Source organism: Penaeus vannamei, chromosome 42 (assembly GCF_042767895.1).
Source record: "Penaeus vannamei isolate JL-2024 chromosome 42, ASM4276789v1, whole genome shotgun sequence".
Lineage (NCBI taxonomy): Eukaryota > Metazoa > Arthropoda > Malacostraca > Decapoda > Penaeidae > Penaeus > Penaeus vannamei.
In genome coordinates, this window is record NC_091590.1 from 24,542,474 (window position 1) to 24,558,634 (window position 16,161).

Below are 16,161 nucleotides of genomic sequence, written 5' to 3' on the forward strand. Positions count from 1 at the left end.
ATGGGATTGCCAGAGAAATCAGTTAGATTTGATAGTGCTATAGCTTCAGTTTCAGATATAACTAACAAGACAGGAACGATCGGGTTGGGTACAGAAGAGGACTCTGCTCTTGGAGACATTGTTGAAAGAGAAGGGTCTTGCTTGAGTAAGGAGCTGTAGGGGGGATCACAAAAAATCAGTCCCATTTGGCTGGGCTAAATAGAGCATTTAAGATATTGGTAGAGTTGTGGGTGGTAGAAGGATGAGGAGATGGTGAATAAGGCTGTAAGGTAATACTAAGGGAAGATGAGGTGATTGGTGAAGAAGGCTGTGGGGGTAGAGTTGATGAAGTTGAAATTGGGAGAGCAGGAGTCTTGACTTGGGTGGATAATGCACTAGTAGGCATTGAGGAGTGGGTAGTAGTTGTAGTGTTCAGAGTCATGGTTAAAGGAGAGCAGGAAGAGTTTGAACCGGTTGGGCTATTTGATGAAGGGGCAAGCCTCATTGCCTCTAATATGGGTATTACATCTTCATTACTGGCCATGGGAAGCCTTGGCTATGTTGGGGAAATAAACAGTCCACCCCTCAAGGTCCCCTTGAGGTGTAAGGGTTAAACAACAAAACAGGGGAATACCATGCCTATGGTTCCCTCTGGCCATTCAGGACTGGCACAAAGTCAGCCTTTCATCCTTTCAGCATGGCTCTTACACCTTAGGAAGTAGATAGTAAAAGGGGTTGGAAAAAGGACGGAAACGAAAGAGCCGAAGGGAAAAAGACCATGCAAAATTAGTCGAGTCGAGGGCTGAGGCCTTAGGCAGGGAAGATCCCTGCACTGGGTCTCAGTCTCCTAAGCCCTCCCATGACAACAAGGGATCAGGGGGGAAGTGACCTCAAAACCAATGAGGTATTACTTATTTAACAGCAATAAACTGTTAGCACACTTGTATGTACTTCCTTATCAAAGTAATTTAAATGAATTTCATAGTCAATCAGCTCTGGACTTAAGCCACTTAACTAAACTTGTTTGTATTAAACGGTCATTTAACTAGATTTTGGGATCCATCATCCTCCTTTCCGTCACCCTTCTCCTCCTCTGGCCTTTGCCTTCATAGACACCACTGGCTGTTTTTGGTGTCTCCAATATTTTATCATCAATGTTCCATATCCTATGAATTCCTTATTCTTCTCTGTCTTCCCCTCTCACGTTGAAAGAAAAGCGAGTCTTAAAGAGGTATACCACAAATATCCTTTATATATAGAAATATTTATTACTACAATTTATCATAATTACTTGTGCGTGTATGAGTGGATGTGTGCATGTGTACAGGTGAACACGAGTATGCATATCAAATGTTCTGAAGTTTTGTGAACACATTTTTTAACTAATGGTTACCAAGGAAAAAAAAAAAAAAAAGTCTTTGGATGTGTATTTTCAATTTAACATAGATTTACCCATAATATGAAATAACAATGTGGAGAAAAGTACAGGAAAATTTACTTCTTAAAAATAAGTTATCATTACATTAAGCCTTCATTTACCTTCCATAAATAATGCTTTGGTAAAACTACTATACAAGTGAAAAAGTCTTTCCACAAGCAGCCAGGATCAGCAGGCACAATAACAGGCAGCTGTAATGGTAACATCAGAGCCAAGAAAACAATGGGAAAATGACTTGTTTCCTAAGTAGTTTGCCCACCTCTAATGGCATTTCTACTGGTGCTCCTCCTCATGCCCGCCAATCATGCCTGCTCTTCTGGGCAAGCCTTAAACATGTCCCTCTCTTTAAAATTATTACTGCGTATAAATTGGTGCAACTTTTAAAATCAAGTACGAATTGCATATGAAAATGAAGACCATTTAAAACTGTCATAAAGATATGATAAATAACCTGAATCAATTGTTTTGTTAAATTAAAATAAAAGAAATGAAAGGCACGCTTTTTGATAGTCAAATTATTTAATCAGGCCAGATGAAATTTTCTAAGGAAAATTCAGCATTGAAAAAAGCCCCTCAACCCACCCTCTCCATTTATTACTCTGGCACACCCCTCCTCGAATCACAGATAAGTATGGTGTTGTTATTCATAAATATAAAAGGGCCATTTCATTAATGTATCTCACATTAATCAGAAATACAAAACTGCAAGCTATAAAACAGCTTTGAAAGTAACAGTCGATGGACTCCCCATGTGTCTCTAGCAACAATGTTGTGTACATTAAAGGAAAGAAAGAAAAAATCCCTAGTACTCCTTTCACACTGTGGTTATAATATATTTATTAATCATTATTTGCTTAAGGCGTGCAACGGCCGACGAATCTGGGGTAAAGTGTGGCTTCTCGTATGTGGTAGCGGTTGGCTATCCAACAAAGGAAGCGCTCCAAGCCCAGTCCATAACCACCGTGGGGGCTGGTCCCATACCGGCGCTGAAATGAAAGGAAATGAGATACATGTTGAGGTAATTATATCACTTATCATTTATAAATTATACAATGAATTTTATGAATTTGTTAAAAATTTAGCAAGCATAAAATCTTACTTTTAGATCTATGTAACAAAGATATAATATCCATGGATTTTTTGTTTGTCTGTTTGTTTGTCATTCTTAGTAACTAGGCCACCAAAAAAACAAACCAGTAAAAAATAGAGGTTACAATATATAATTACTTCAAATAAAGAAACAGATTATCAAAAAACTCACCTAATTGTAATAACAAACAATTACCAAAAAACTCTTACCTGATCAGTATACCAATAGTATGGCTTTGCATCCAATTCGTTAGCCTTGTAAGCATCCATGAGTTCTTGGAAATCGTGCATCCTCATTGAGCCTCCGACAATCTCTCCCACACCTGGCATCAACAAGTCAACCTGAAAGGATTATCAAGTGTGATTAAGATGAGGAGAATATATAGGAAATATTGAATATAAATATTGTTAATTCTCATATGTCATAATGGTTGTGTATCCAACAGAGTATAACTAGTAACAAATAAATAACATGTTATGCGATACCAAAATGTAAGTTTATACATATAAGAGAATAATAATATCAATTAAAATGACAAAACGATGTGGAGATAACATCAACAATATCACATAATAACTATAACAATAACAATGAGAGTATCACTAACATTATCAATATCAATAATGATATATCAACAATAATTTGCAGCCTTTGTAATATGAGGCGTGCGATTGCATGCACAAAAAGGTTATGTTTTCAAAGGTTTTGCGGTACATGATTTTAAAATCTCAAACGCTTTGAAATTAGTATTCTGAGACTTCTTACATATAAAATGTCATATGCAGTCTATTTTAACATTAGAAAGACTGAACTTTAATAAAAATAATTATAATCATCATAATAATCATAACTACAACAGTAGTAATAATAACAACAATGACAAGAATAGTGGTGAATACTCACAGATTCAGTGAGGCTCTTGTCATCCTCACAGCGGGACATGTAAAAGGCCTTGATACCCGCAGGGAAGCGGTTCAGCAGGATTGGTCTGCCGATCTTGTCTGTCATCTTGCGCTCAGGCATCTCGGGAATGTCCTGTGGAGGATAAGGGGAGAAGTTAGCAATAAATGTGGCTGTACAAAGAGAAAGGAACAAAGAAAAATAAAGAGGATGAGAGTGAAATTGAAAAGATTAACATGAAAAATAAGGAAAATAAGGATTGATTATGGATGATTGATGGTGGTGGTGATGATGACGACAATGAGGAAAGATGGGAGGCAGAGAAGCTGAAGAGATATGATTTTGCACTCAGGCCAGAAGAAGTAACTGAATAACTGACAAGTTTATTTCAATACAGGGAGAAAAAGAGGAAGAAAAAAAGCAGCAGATGGGAAATAGAAACCAAGATAAAATGGATGATGATGAAAAGAGGAGGAAAACAAAACAAAACCTTTCTTTTTCCAGTAGAAAAAGAAAGGTTTTGAAGGAAGCTATCCAGACTGGCCTTTTCATGATGGTGTGACAAAGGAAAGGAATAGAACAACTCCTTGAGCGCAACAATACCAAACACACACTCATTCTCCTGCTCACACACAAAGATAAAAACAGACAAACTGATCACTTTCCCACTCACTCTCTCACCCACTCACATACTCAAAAAACTCATTGAACCACAACCAAACTGACCTCTCCAAACTCGTACAGCGTCCCATCCTCTTTGGTGATACCATTGTCCTTAAGGTACTGGATAGCGTCTTTGTATGGCATCCTGAGGAAGGGCCGAGTAGGGGCCACGAACTCAGGGTGGAGGTCCTTCATCAGCTCTCCACCTACTGGGTGTTTCAACACTCGGTCCACCACATCACACACCTTATTTGGGAGAAAATAATATTACGTTGTAATGAGATATAACATTTTGCAGCTCACAAGAATATCAATGTAAAATTTCATTGTTCACTAAAGAAATAAAATCATGATCAATATCAAAATAAACACTTTTTGCATCATTATAGTTTTCCTATAAAAAAAGTAAAAAAAAATACATCATAAAATTCAGAAACTAATAACAATAATAAATAAATCTAACTGTCTTTATTTTGGGAAGAAGGTACCATATCAAATTAACTAATAAAGACTGCCTCTGTTTCTTTTATTCTTCTGGACCCCTAAAATAAAGATTACATACCAGATCCTCAATGCGATCCAGGAGGTCATCAAAGCTGATGAAGGGACACTCGGCCTCAACGTGAGTGTAAGAAGCCAAATGCCTTCTGGTACGTGACTGCTCTGCTCGGTAACTCTGCTCAATGCAGAACACATCACCGAAACTGTAAGCAATGCATAAGATACATCACGTTATGGTAATATAAAGAAAGAAAAAACTTACAGTAAACTTCCCTGCACAACAAATGACACCAAACTAACCAAAAATCAAAAAACAAAGAATTAGGTATTATCACATCCAAAACCACAAAAGACAGACAAAAACCTGCACTAGAAAAAGGGAAATTGCCCTCACCTGGGAATGCACGTCTCGAGGTACAGCTGGCTGGACTGGGTGAGGTAGGCTTTCTCCCCAAAGAAATTGAAGTCGAAGAGTGTGGACCCACCCTCACACTGCGTCTGCACCAAGGTTGGGGGGGATATCCACTCATAGCCACGGTCTGTGTAGTGGTCTACGAAGGCCTTCATAAGGATTGAACGCAGCCGCAGCACCTGCAGCAAGACAAGCAACAGAAAATCCTGGTTAGGGGTGGCTAGCAAAGAAAGGAGAGGGGGGGGGGGTGAGAAAGGGCATTGGGTATGTATTTGGTTGGTTGGATGGAGTCAACTTGGGCCGGCTGGAGTGCAGGAGTCATTTGATCTAACTAATTGGAGTGATCTTTCATGGGCTGAGTTTGAATCCATTTCTGACTGGGTGGATGTTGGAGTGCAGAAGTAAATCTGTGACTTCTTTCAGAATGCAATCTCAGTAAGTAATACTTAGCACCTCTCAAAATTATGATTTTCCTTCATGGCTTATGAAAAAAAGGCTTCATGCTACATTAACAAACATGGTCACTTTTGTTCTCCCTAGCCTGTTTTCTCTTACCTTAGAGCAGTTCTCTCCGCGGATCATAAGGTGTCGCTTGTCCAGCTGCACATCGGGGTTGGACAGCTGGTTGATCTCTGCCTCAGCACCACCAGCTGGTGACTCTCCCACCAGCTCCCAGTAATCTACCTGGAGTTCGTGTCCACCTGGGGCCTATGGGAGAAGCAGGAGGTTTTGCAATATAATACTGACAGAATTTGTCTAAATGTTGTCAATATTAGGTCAATTTGTAGTCAGTCTAAAAAATGTAAATGTACATACTGCCAAAATAGATAAAACTAAATAATGACAAAACCCAAATCTACAAAAATCTACAAATTAATAAATAATAAACATCAGTAATAATAACAAACACTGGACATTCCACTGACCTCCTTCCCCTCTGGCACCTCCTGCAGCATGCCATAGAGAGTGACAGTGCTTTCTGTGTTGAGGATGATGGCTTCGTACGTTTGGCAGAGCTGGTCTGTCAGCACCGACTGTAGGTATCCTGAGCCATCTCGCAGAACGATGAACATCATGTTTTTGCCTGGAATAATATTCCTAATTAATCAATTTCAATGCTATACTATCATTATCATTACTAACTATTGCCATTGCTTATTAATAATACTCAATATCATTAATAATAATCAACATCATTAATGATCTTTACTTTCTTTGTCTATTTTTTCTTTTCTGCATGACCAGATTATCTTTCTTGAATTATTATTATTTTGATTATTTTTATTTTTTATTTTTTTTTATTTTTTTGGTCAATTCAAAAAATATATACTGTCACTGCAAAAAGAACACCATCATTTAAAGAATCCTTTCTTTCTTAAAAAAAAAAAAAGAAAAAAATAATAATAATAATAATAATAAAATAATAATAATAAATATAATTTAAAAAAAAAATCCGACTATGGAAGACAAATTTTTCTTCAATTAAAACAATAAACAAAACAACTCAAGCCCCAACAGCTTCTCCCCCTCACGTACCCTGCCTCCTTAGCCTGTGGACCCATCCCCTGATTTTGACACGTTTCCCTCTGTGCTCCTTCCCGTCGCGGATCTTGATGCATGTAGGGGCCGGCAGGCTCTTGTCTTCTGTGATCACGACCTTCTTGGCTTCCTCAATGGCCTTCGCCCTCTTCTCAGCATCTTCCTTCTCTTTCTTGAGCCGAGCTTCAATCTTTTTGCACTCCTGGAATGGGTGTCATTATTTTGGGTGATTATTTCAGATCAAAGAACATGGTCATTTGGGAAAATTTTCCTTCAAACTAATGATGCTGAAATCCACAATCTTTGAAATAACTTCTTGACTATGAATCTTAAAATGGAAAAACATTTGTGGTATCAAACATTGGACTCTTATTCCCAAAAAACAATATCACCTATCTCTCTCCACATTAAAGACCTTGCTACTATTACTTCAAAATCACAACTGAAATCAATTTATCTAGTAATACCAGTCATAGCTATTATATGAAACTAATTGACCTTTACCATAAAAATGGGTCATTGCAGTATTGGTTTTCAAATTCAATAGCTTTTACCATCTGCCTTTGCAACCTATGCAGAAAAATCTTAACTTTTATCTACCAGTGTGTACTTACATCTTTCCAGAGTTTTGTGAGTTTCTTCAATTGACTCTTCGCAATCACTTCGTATTTCTGAAAACAATGAAAAAATACTTCGGTTTAGTTGAAGGTTCTCAACATTCAAGATAATACACTTGCTAATTTTGTGTTCTGTTAACCATGTTACTTTTACTTCCTTTCTTTCTTTCATTTTTTACCATACTCTAAAATCAATATGGGTCAACAGTCAGTGTATGACAATAATAAAAATAAGAACAATATGAATATCATTATGAATAATGACAATAACAAAGAAAATAATAGCTAGTAATAATAATAATTATACTACTACTACTACTACTATCTACTACTAATAATAATATCAAAAATATTAACTGTAATAATAATAAAAATAATTATCATCCTAATAAAAGAAATATATAGTATGTAATAACAACCATAAACATCATTATAATCATAATCATCATAATAATCAAAATAAAAGAAATAGATAATATACTATAATGATCATAATCAACATCACCATAATACTCATATCCATAAAATTGATAACAATGATAAAAATGAAAATAATAACGATAACAATAGTAATAATAATAATAATAATAATAATAATAATAATAATAAAAAAATAACAATAAACTACTCATTTACTAATATAACTATTACAGTTGTACATAAGGACACACACTAACTTTAAGTTAAAATTCACTTGAAAAATGGATTTAAGTAAACATGCAATACTGTCATCATTACTTGTGTATGAAACTAATGGCAATGTCCAACAAGCCAGTCTCTCCATAGATCCCCCCCCCCCCAACATGTTTTTTAAAGCGATTCGAACTTGAGAATGAAAGTCATTGTTTCATTTAATGAATCTTTTATCTTAAAACTCTGTAAAGCACAATCCCATGCAGGCATTACCAAATGCAGGAGATCGAAAGCGATGATGAAAATAAGATGAAAAAATAACTGAACAGGAATCATAAGAAAGAACGGATGAAACTCAATGAATTACTATCCAAGAGAAAACTTAACCCATTTCACAGATTAAAATGTCAAATCAAATTTGGCAGGGCCGAGTAAACAAGGCATCATACCGGACAACAGGACTTGGGTTAGTGAAGTGATTAGGTGTCTCTCAGCAATGATATAATTTTTGCCGTCATATGATAGGAAATCTGGAGCAAATGGGTTAAATTCTTCCAAAATAAATTCCAACTGCGAGTTTCAACAAAGACAATTATATCCATGCATAAGCACAAGGAAAAAACAGTGAAAACCTTTAATTTTTCTTTTACTAAAACTGCGCTACTTGTACACACCAGCCGACATTCACCTGCGGTAAACATACATCCCCTAAGCTAAACCGCTCCAGAACAGCAGGGTCAGCAGAAGGAAACCCCTCCCTCTCGCTGCCAAAACTCTCAATGTGTCTCCACCAGCGTGCGACATGGGGGTAGCCATGGGAGTCTCCACCTTGGGTCTCTGCTGTCGCTATGGCTCCCCCTCTTAGCCGCTGGTGGGCGAGAGTGTCGGCTTGTGTCGGCTGGTGGCCTGCAAGGTAACTGGACTCACATAAATGCATGTCCAGCGCTTGCAGGCAAGGAGCCATGTCAGCTATTGCATTGCTGCTGCCCGACACCTTGGGCCCCTCACTCTAGAAGGCAACAGCATCCTCTGAGACACGCAAAATGGCACGGAGAATCCAATGCGGGTTCTACTATTGATGCTAATGGTATAGAACCCTTGAACAAAGAGCTCATTTCACTGTGTTCTAATGAACAAAAATCTACATCAAAGTAACTCATCTTTTACCAAAGAAATCATAGGTAGGTATCTCCTAATAATACTTATAATAATAATAATAATAAAAAAAAAGACAATCTAAGCTCAATATGCACAAATCCCAACCTGTCCTTCCTCTTTAGCGTCAACATAGATGGTGGGGAAAGGCTCCTTGCCAGCCTTGCGCATGGCCTGCATGGCCGTCTTCAAGGGACGGTCAGCAGTACCATCCCCCGTCTCATCTGAGCCATGCTTCTCCGAGGTGTAAAGCTCTCCTGGGGACAGAAATACATATATAGTTGAGCTGATAAAAAGGTTAAGTAAGTCACTAAACAAGTCAATAAATATGAAAAATTCTATACAAAAGAAAATAATATATAATTAGGAGAAAGAATGACAAGTAAACCAGTAAAATCTGGTTCATATCCTACATGGCTGACACACCTCATCCCTCCACCTCTGCTCTCCTTCCCCTTACATATATTAGAATATAGAGTACAATGAAAAGTGTTCATATCTGCAGGCACTCCTTCCTCAATATTTACAACTGGTCTTCACCCGCCTGCATCCATGTCCAAGTACATGAGAATATATCGAAACTTGTTCTTTGCTTTTAAGTTTGTTGTTGGGGGAAAAAAAAATTATAAATATATATATATATATATATATATATATATATATATATATATATATATATATATATATATATATATATATATATAGACTACATCAGTTAACCTGAACTGATGAAACACATACAATACCATATAATCACTGAAAGATGATCCTCTGAAACTAGTTCTTGATATGATAGTCCTGGGAGTTTCAAGTCCTTTACTCCTTTACTCACTTTTTTCAGTATGATAACTTTCTACAATGAATACATCTAATACTATCCCAAAATAAAGGAAGCAATGGCACTGCTTGATGAAGGAGGAGGAGGAGGAGGAGGAGGAGGAGGAGGAGGAGGAGGAGGAGGAAGAGGAAGAGGAAGAGGAAGAAGAAGAGGAAGAGGAAGAGGAAGAGGAAGAGGAAAAGGAAGAGGAAGAGGAAAAGGAAGAGGAAGAGGAAGAGGAAGAGGAAGAGGAAGAGGAACAGGAAGAGGAAGAGGAAGAGGAAGAGGAAGAGGACGAGGAGGAGGAGGAGGAGGAGGAGGAGGAGGAGGAGGAAAAGAAAAAGAAAAGCTGAAAAAATTAAACGAAGTGGAAGAAGACAGTAAAGAAAATATGAAAAACAAGCATGATCAAAGGCAATGATGATGAAGATGGAAAAAGGGTATAGTTACAGTTTCACACAGCCTTATGGTACAAGGTGAAGTTTGCTAGCCTTGGAAAAATGAATGGAAATAAAGGCATTTTAAGCAGGTTTACTTGGTTAAGAACCGTCACTCCGAGGCCAAGAACTGCATTGTTTGCTGCTTAAAACGACTGCTGAAGTTGGAGCATGGTTGCTGATCTGCACGGACAGCTCTATTATATATCAAGCTTTAAAAATTCTATACTTAAACTTAAGTATCTTCCACATTAAATGTTATAAATTATTAAAGCTTCCCTAGCATCTTTACAATGCATAATATTTTCTCCTACATATATACAGTGCACCTAAAACAGCGACACACACTTCCGACTGGCAACCCTTACACTCTGACGGGATATGGACATCACTGAAATAAAATATCGGCCTACTTCCATACTTACAATTTTATGAATTTGGTAAATGATAGTCACTGAATATAACTACAACAGAAGAATGTTATTAGAAATTTTGAAAAATGATCTGCCTTTAATAGATTAATTTCCATGTAATAACACTAATGACAAGGATGCAGATGTAGATAGAGAGGATGATAATATATTCACTATATTTAATTCAAAGTTTTCCAATTGATATAGTCTCTATTTCATTCAATAGTAGGTATATTCTCCATTTAGAGAGACGAGGAGTTTAAAGGTAAGAGATAAACTGTTTGTCTTATAATGATTTACAATTCATAAGGAAACAAACTTTTCATTCCATTAAACCCCTTTATCATATTTCATTTTCTGTTCTTTTTCTTTGAATATATTATTATGGAAATTACAGAAACAGAAACTGTAAAATATAATTCCCTTGAAAAAATATTAGGCGGAGTTTTGAGCCAACGCCCGCATTTGAAGGATCCTAAACCTTACGGTACACGAACGGCACTGTTGCCAAAGTGACAGCACACCGCATGACTTAGCAAAGTCTAACCATCTATAGGGGTATCTTGAGAAAGCGAGGAAAAGTCTTGAGAAAGCGAGGAAAAGTCTTGAGAAAGCGAGGAAGTCTTGAGAAAGCGAGGAAAAGTCTTGAGAAAGCGAGGAAAATTCTTGAGATTTTAGGTAAGCAATTTTATTCACAAGTTGATAATATGAGATTTGTGCAACACAAAACTTTGGTATAAATCTACAGGAATATGTAATGACATATTATAACATATGGGGAAAAAAATAGGGGAAAAAAATACCCTCACTGATAAATAAATAATCTATGTTGGCTAAAAAATAGCGTCAGAAAAGAAGAAAATTAGTAATGACTAATGCTGCGCTGAGATTATGCCCACAACACACAGGGGGGGGTCCAGGGTCCGAGCCCTCGGCAGGGACATACAGCAATTGGATCAGGGGTCGGAAGGTTTTTGATTCATAAGGCAATGTCTATGGATTCCCTCGGAGTACCTGGAGTAATAGGGACCGTCTCCGAGGGTGGAGTCACTTCGTAAACGTACTTATTTCTGTCATTTGCAATAAAATAACTATGGCCATGTGAGTAATTGAAACAAGGAACAATTTTTGCAATTTGGGTGGCTGTGTGGAAACAAAAAATTACTTAAAAAAACATTAATCGGTAATTGTTGAAGACCGCGACGCACCCTCGCAGAGACTAAGTCGAAAAAAATGATGTTTTTCTGCATGAAATCCTATGATTTCATCGATTTTTGGCGTTGTTTCTTTTGCGATTAATCGTTCAGGAGATCGAGTACCATTTCTCCATCGACGATTTTGATTTGATAGTCCCGTTAGCAGGGGAGGGCATGAAGTATATCAGGGAAATTATGGGGTAAAACAAGCTTAAATAAGAAGAATAACGATCAAAAATGCATAAAACTAGCACAAAAAGCGCTTAAAATCGGCCAATGAAACTCTACGGATGTAACCGCCATCTTTGAAAGTTTACGGACTGACGCGAAAATCAATCAAAAACTCTACGGGAACCCAACCCACATTTCGGCAAAAAATCTACGGGAATTTACACGTTCCAACCCCCAAAAACGTATTGACCAATAAACCAACCAACCTAATATATCAATATAAATTGCCGTGACTAAGCGTGTCCTTCGGGCACTGCCCGAGGAGAGGGTTGATGGGGGGCAAGCCCCCCAACACCCCCCAGGACACATTCTCTCCACCACGGTATGTACGGCAAGACAGAGCTGCATTCACACCGTAAAATAATAAACCAAATACCTTTATATCAGGAAACGTGAAACTTTCGTTTCTTTGTACTGCTGGGATTGCTTCGATTTTAATCACCTTTTTCGTCCTTTGGAGCTCTTGATGGGCTCAGATATAAAACTGGGATGGTTACTGAAGTCGAATTATTCTTCGATGCCACTGTAAAGGTCTTAAAAAAGAACCCAGAATCAACACAACACTGGAAACGCAACATTTCTCACCGACTTTCAATCTCGAAATGAGCGGGTTGGTGAGCTGTCAACTTGTGGCTGGCGCAAGAAAGTGTGAAACACTCGATGCGCAGGATTCGATATGAGGGTATAGATAAATATAAAAATATGCAATTGAAGTATAATAACATTACTAAAAGACTTTAAAGGTATAAATGCGTACCAGCAGACACAGATAATTAGCCAAATATCGTTTTGACAAGCGCGTAATGATACACGGACTAGTTCGCGAACGCAAAAATGCGTTCGTGGGTCAGTGTCGTGTTTTTCCTAGCAAGGTAAACAAGCTCATCGACTTTGAATTTGAAAGGCGGCCGCGCGTTATATTTTCGTCATTTAGCGGTGACTATAAGGCCGGTGCATCTTAAACTATACGCTCTCCCCTTGTATTTTTCCCGCTCTATAAGATGGCGGTGTCCATTTTCCTCTATCTACGCGCGTCGCGGTCTTCAACCTCTACCCATTAATCTTCTTCCCGATCCACACAAACCTAACCAAAAACCATAAAACTCGCATTTCATAATCTATCTATCTATCTCTCTCTCTCTCTCTCTCTCTCTCTCTCTCTCTCTCTCTCTCTCTCTCTCTCTCTCTCTCTCTCTCTCTCTCTGACCTCCTGCCGGATATTCATGACCTTATGCTATATAGATAAATTGCACCTTCATTATACGGAATTTCACGTGGATTCGCCGTAATGGAGTGGAATAGAGGAGGACTAGCATATCAGATGTGTTGGTTTGTTGTTATTAAAAGAAATAATAGGTCATAAAAGGAAACATATTTTGACACAACACGCGCCGCATGTTCTAAGTCCATCTTGGAAGATTACGAAAAAGGAGATAAAATAGGGTATGTGGGTCTAATTCGGTCTGGTAGGGATGAATAGGGACGGGTGATTGTTAAAATGTGGACTCACCTAAACTCATTTGAGCCATTTGTTCTGTCGTCTCGTTTGCCATTCCGAGAGAAAGGAAGCGCTACATCCACACGCGACGACGTTCTCTGCAACACTGACCCTCGCGTTCGTCTGCTTCCGTTTTTCCTGCTTTTTCTTACACCACGTTCTGTAGTCTTGAAAACAATTCTTGTTTTTTATTTATAATATCTTCCATTCATTATATGTTAGTTTGTTATCTACCAACTGATTTTATTAAATTTTTATCATTTCGGTTTTACTCCTGTCTCTCTTCTTGTCCACATTTCGTGCCACGTTTCTTGTCTTTCGTTACTTTTCTCTTTCTTTGAGTACATGATACTAAGCACTTAAATTTTTAAATTAGTATTTTGACTTTGTATTTCTTGTCTGAAGTTTAATTTTGGTTAAAATGGATCTTGATATGTGGTAGGGGTAATGTTCTACTTTTGGCTTTGACTTCGGCTTCGAAATTTTAATCTCATTATATTTCTAAAACTATATTTTATCAATACAGTAGTCATTTGCACATAAAATAAAACAAATAGAATTACCTTAATCAAAAATAAGAAACTTTATCACAAAAATATATAAATATGAATAATCTAATCCTCCACAGGATATGAACGAAAAATTACAGGTAATACGGCATTCCGATTTCAAAGACAAAGTGTATCTTACCTATTCAGTTTTTCAAAGCATTGTGCAATACCGAAAGTAAAACATAGAAACACGAAATAAGAAATACGATATAATAATTCTAAAATGAGCCTGTTTGTTTTTTCATCTTTCAACTATCAATTATTTTGTTTTCTCTCTCTCGCCATTCCATTCTCTTTCCATCTATCCTACATCTTCAAATAAAAACCTTAGAATATTCCCTCAGCACCTGAATAAAAGGTAAGCATACCCAGAGAGGGAAAGGTGAAAGTGAAACACATAGAGCGACCTATTTCTTCTCTCTCACGATCTTGGTTCATCTTCATTGCATCATCGGCAGAGAGAGAAAGGGGGGGGGGGAGACAGACAGATAGACAGCGAGCGAGCGAGCGAGAGAGAGAGAGAGAGAGAGAGAGAGAGAGAGAGAGAGAGAGGGGGAGGGAGGGAGGGAGGGAGGGAGGGGGGGAGGGAGAGAAAGAGAGAGAGAGGGAGGGAGGGAGGAAGAGAGAGAGAGAGAGAGAGAGAGAGAGAGAGGAGGGAGAGAGAGAGAGAGGAGGGTGAGAGAGAGAAAGGAAGGAGAGAGAGAGAGAGAGAGAGAGAGAGAGAGAGAGAGAGAGAGAGAGAGAGAGATAGGGGGAAGGAGAGAGAGAGAGATAGGGGGAAGGAGAGAGAGAGATAGGAAGGAGAGAGAGAGAGAGAGAGAGAGAGAGAGAGAGAGAGAGAGAGAGAGAGAGAGAGAGAGAGAGAGAGAGAGAGAGAGAAAGAGAGAGAGAGGAGGGAGAGAGAGAGATAGGAGGGTGAGAGAGAGAGAGAGAGAGAGAGAGAGAGAGAGATAGAGAGAGAGAGAGAGAGAGAGAGAGAGAGAGAGAGAGAGAGAGAGAGAGAGAGAGAGAGAGGGGGGAAGGTACAAGTGTAGTTTAGGTAGATGAGGATAGAGACATATACAGTAGTGATAAAGAAAGACAGACAGATAGAAAGACTAACAGAAAGAGAAGGCAAAAATATCACACAAACAGATCATTTCTTAAATAATCTTATTAGTCTACCCAAACGTAGGCTTATGTACTCCATACACTTTGACGTTAAGGTTTGCCTATCCCAGAATACAATATTATATGAATTAAAAAAAAGAATTATATTACAACAAATGCAAGGCAGAAAATATGAAAATATCTGATAGGAAATATCAAGGCAAAGAAAATACAGCCATAAAGATAAGATATAAAGGGGATATAGATACAGTTAAAAGGAAGAAACGATGTTATCAGTAAATGTAGATTTATATGGATGAGCAGATAGGACCTGATGCAATATGCCACAGTTATGCTGTTATGCATGTTGCTTGCTTGCGGCCGGAAAGGCGAAGGAGAACGGCAAGGAAAAGAATGATGATGGTGCTGATGATGATGATAGTGGTGATGATGCTGATGGTGAGGATAGTGGTGATGATGATAGCAAATCATGATGATTGTAGCAGCAGCAGTAGTAGTAACAGTGGCAAAAAGGTAACGGTAATAACAATGATGATGATGATAATGATAATGATGATGATGATGATAATGATGATAATAATAATGCTAAGGATAATAATGATAGTAATATTATTAATGTTAATGTTGAAAATAACAATCATTTTCAAGTTAAAATGATAATAAGGACAATGATAATGATATTAATGCTATTAATAACAAAATAACAGGTAGTAGTGATAAAATAGGTAGTAATAGTGATAGAAACAGTAATGATAATAATAATGATAATAACAGTGATGATAATAATAATGATCATGATAATGATGATGACGATGGCAATGATAATAATGATAATGATAATTACAACAACCACAAACATTGTTATTATTGCTAACATCGCTATCATGATGATTATTATTGCTATATAATGATAATCATAGTAATAATGATAATGATGATGATGATGATAATAACAACAACAACAATAATAATAATATTAAT

The 16,161-nt window shown here is 37.5% G+C and overlaps 1 protein-coding gene across 2 annotated transcripts; it reads right to left on the reverse strand.

Annotated features, from left to right (window-relative positions):
- Positions 1–1,391: 1,391 nt before the first annotated feature.
- Positions 1,392–13,677, reverse strand: AsnRS (asparagine--tRNA ligase). Of its 2 annotated transcripts, XM_070118415.1 has the most exons (13): positions 13,532–13,677; positions 9,036–9,184; positions 8,461–8,781; positions 7,137–7,193; positions 6,520–6,724; positions 5,910–6,067; positions 5,539–5,691; positions 4,966–5,162; positions 4,633–4,774; positions 4,134–4,316; positions 3,411–3,542; positions 2,717–2,848; positions 1,392–2,403 (listed from the first exon to the last, which is right to left on the reverse strand). In XM_070118415.1, exons 1-13 carry the CDS (start codon positions 13,572–13,574, stop codon positions 2,272–2,274), a joined length of 2,004 nt encoding a protein of 667 aa, XP_069974516.1. In that variant the 5' UTR covers positions 13,575–13,677; the 3' UTR covers positions 1,392–2,271. The 2 variants fall into 2 exon arrangements, with proteins under 2 accessions (XP_069974516.1, XP_027224921.2); XM_027369120.2 differs by lacking the exon at positions 8,461–8,781.
- Positions 13,678–16,161: the final 2,484 nt, after the last annotated feature.

Excerpts from the sequence above, each read along its gene's own strand:
- AsnRS (XM_070118415.1), bottom strand. The coding sequence starts at position 13,574 with ATGGCAAACGAGACGACAGAACAAATGGCTCAAATGAGTTTAG. Across the intron at positions 5,692-5,909 it reads AGGTGCCAGAGGGGAAGGAG|GCCCCAGGTGGACACGAACT; the intron begins GTCAGTGGAATG and ends CTTCTCCCATAG. Across the intron at positions 3,543-4,133 it reads CGCTGTACGAGTTTGGAGAG|GACATTCCCGAGATGCCTGA; the intron begins GTCAGTTTGGTT and ends TATCCTCCACAG.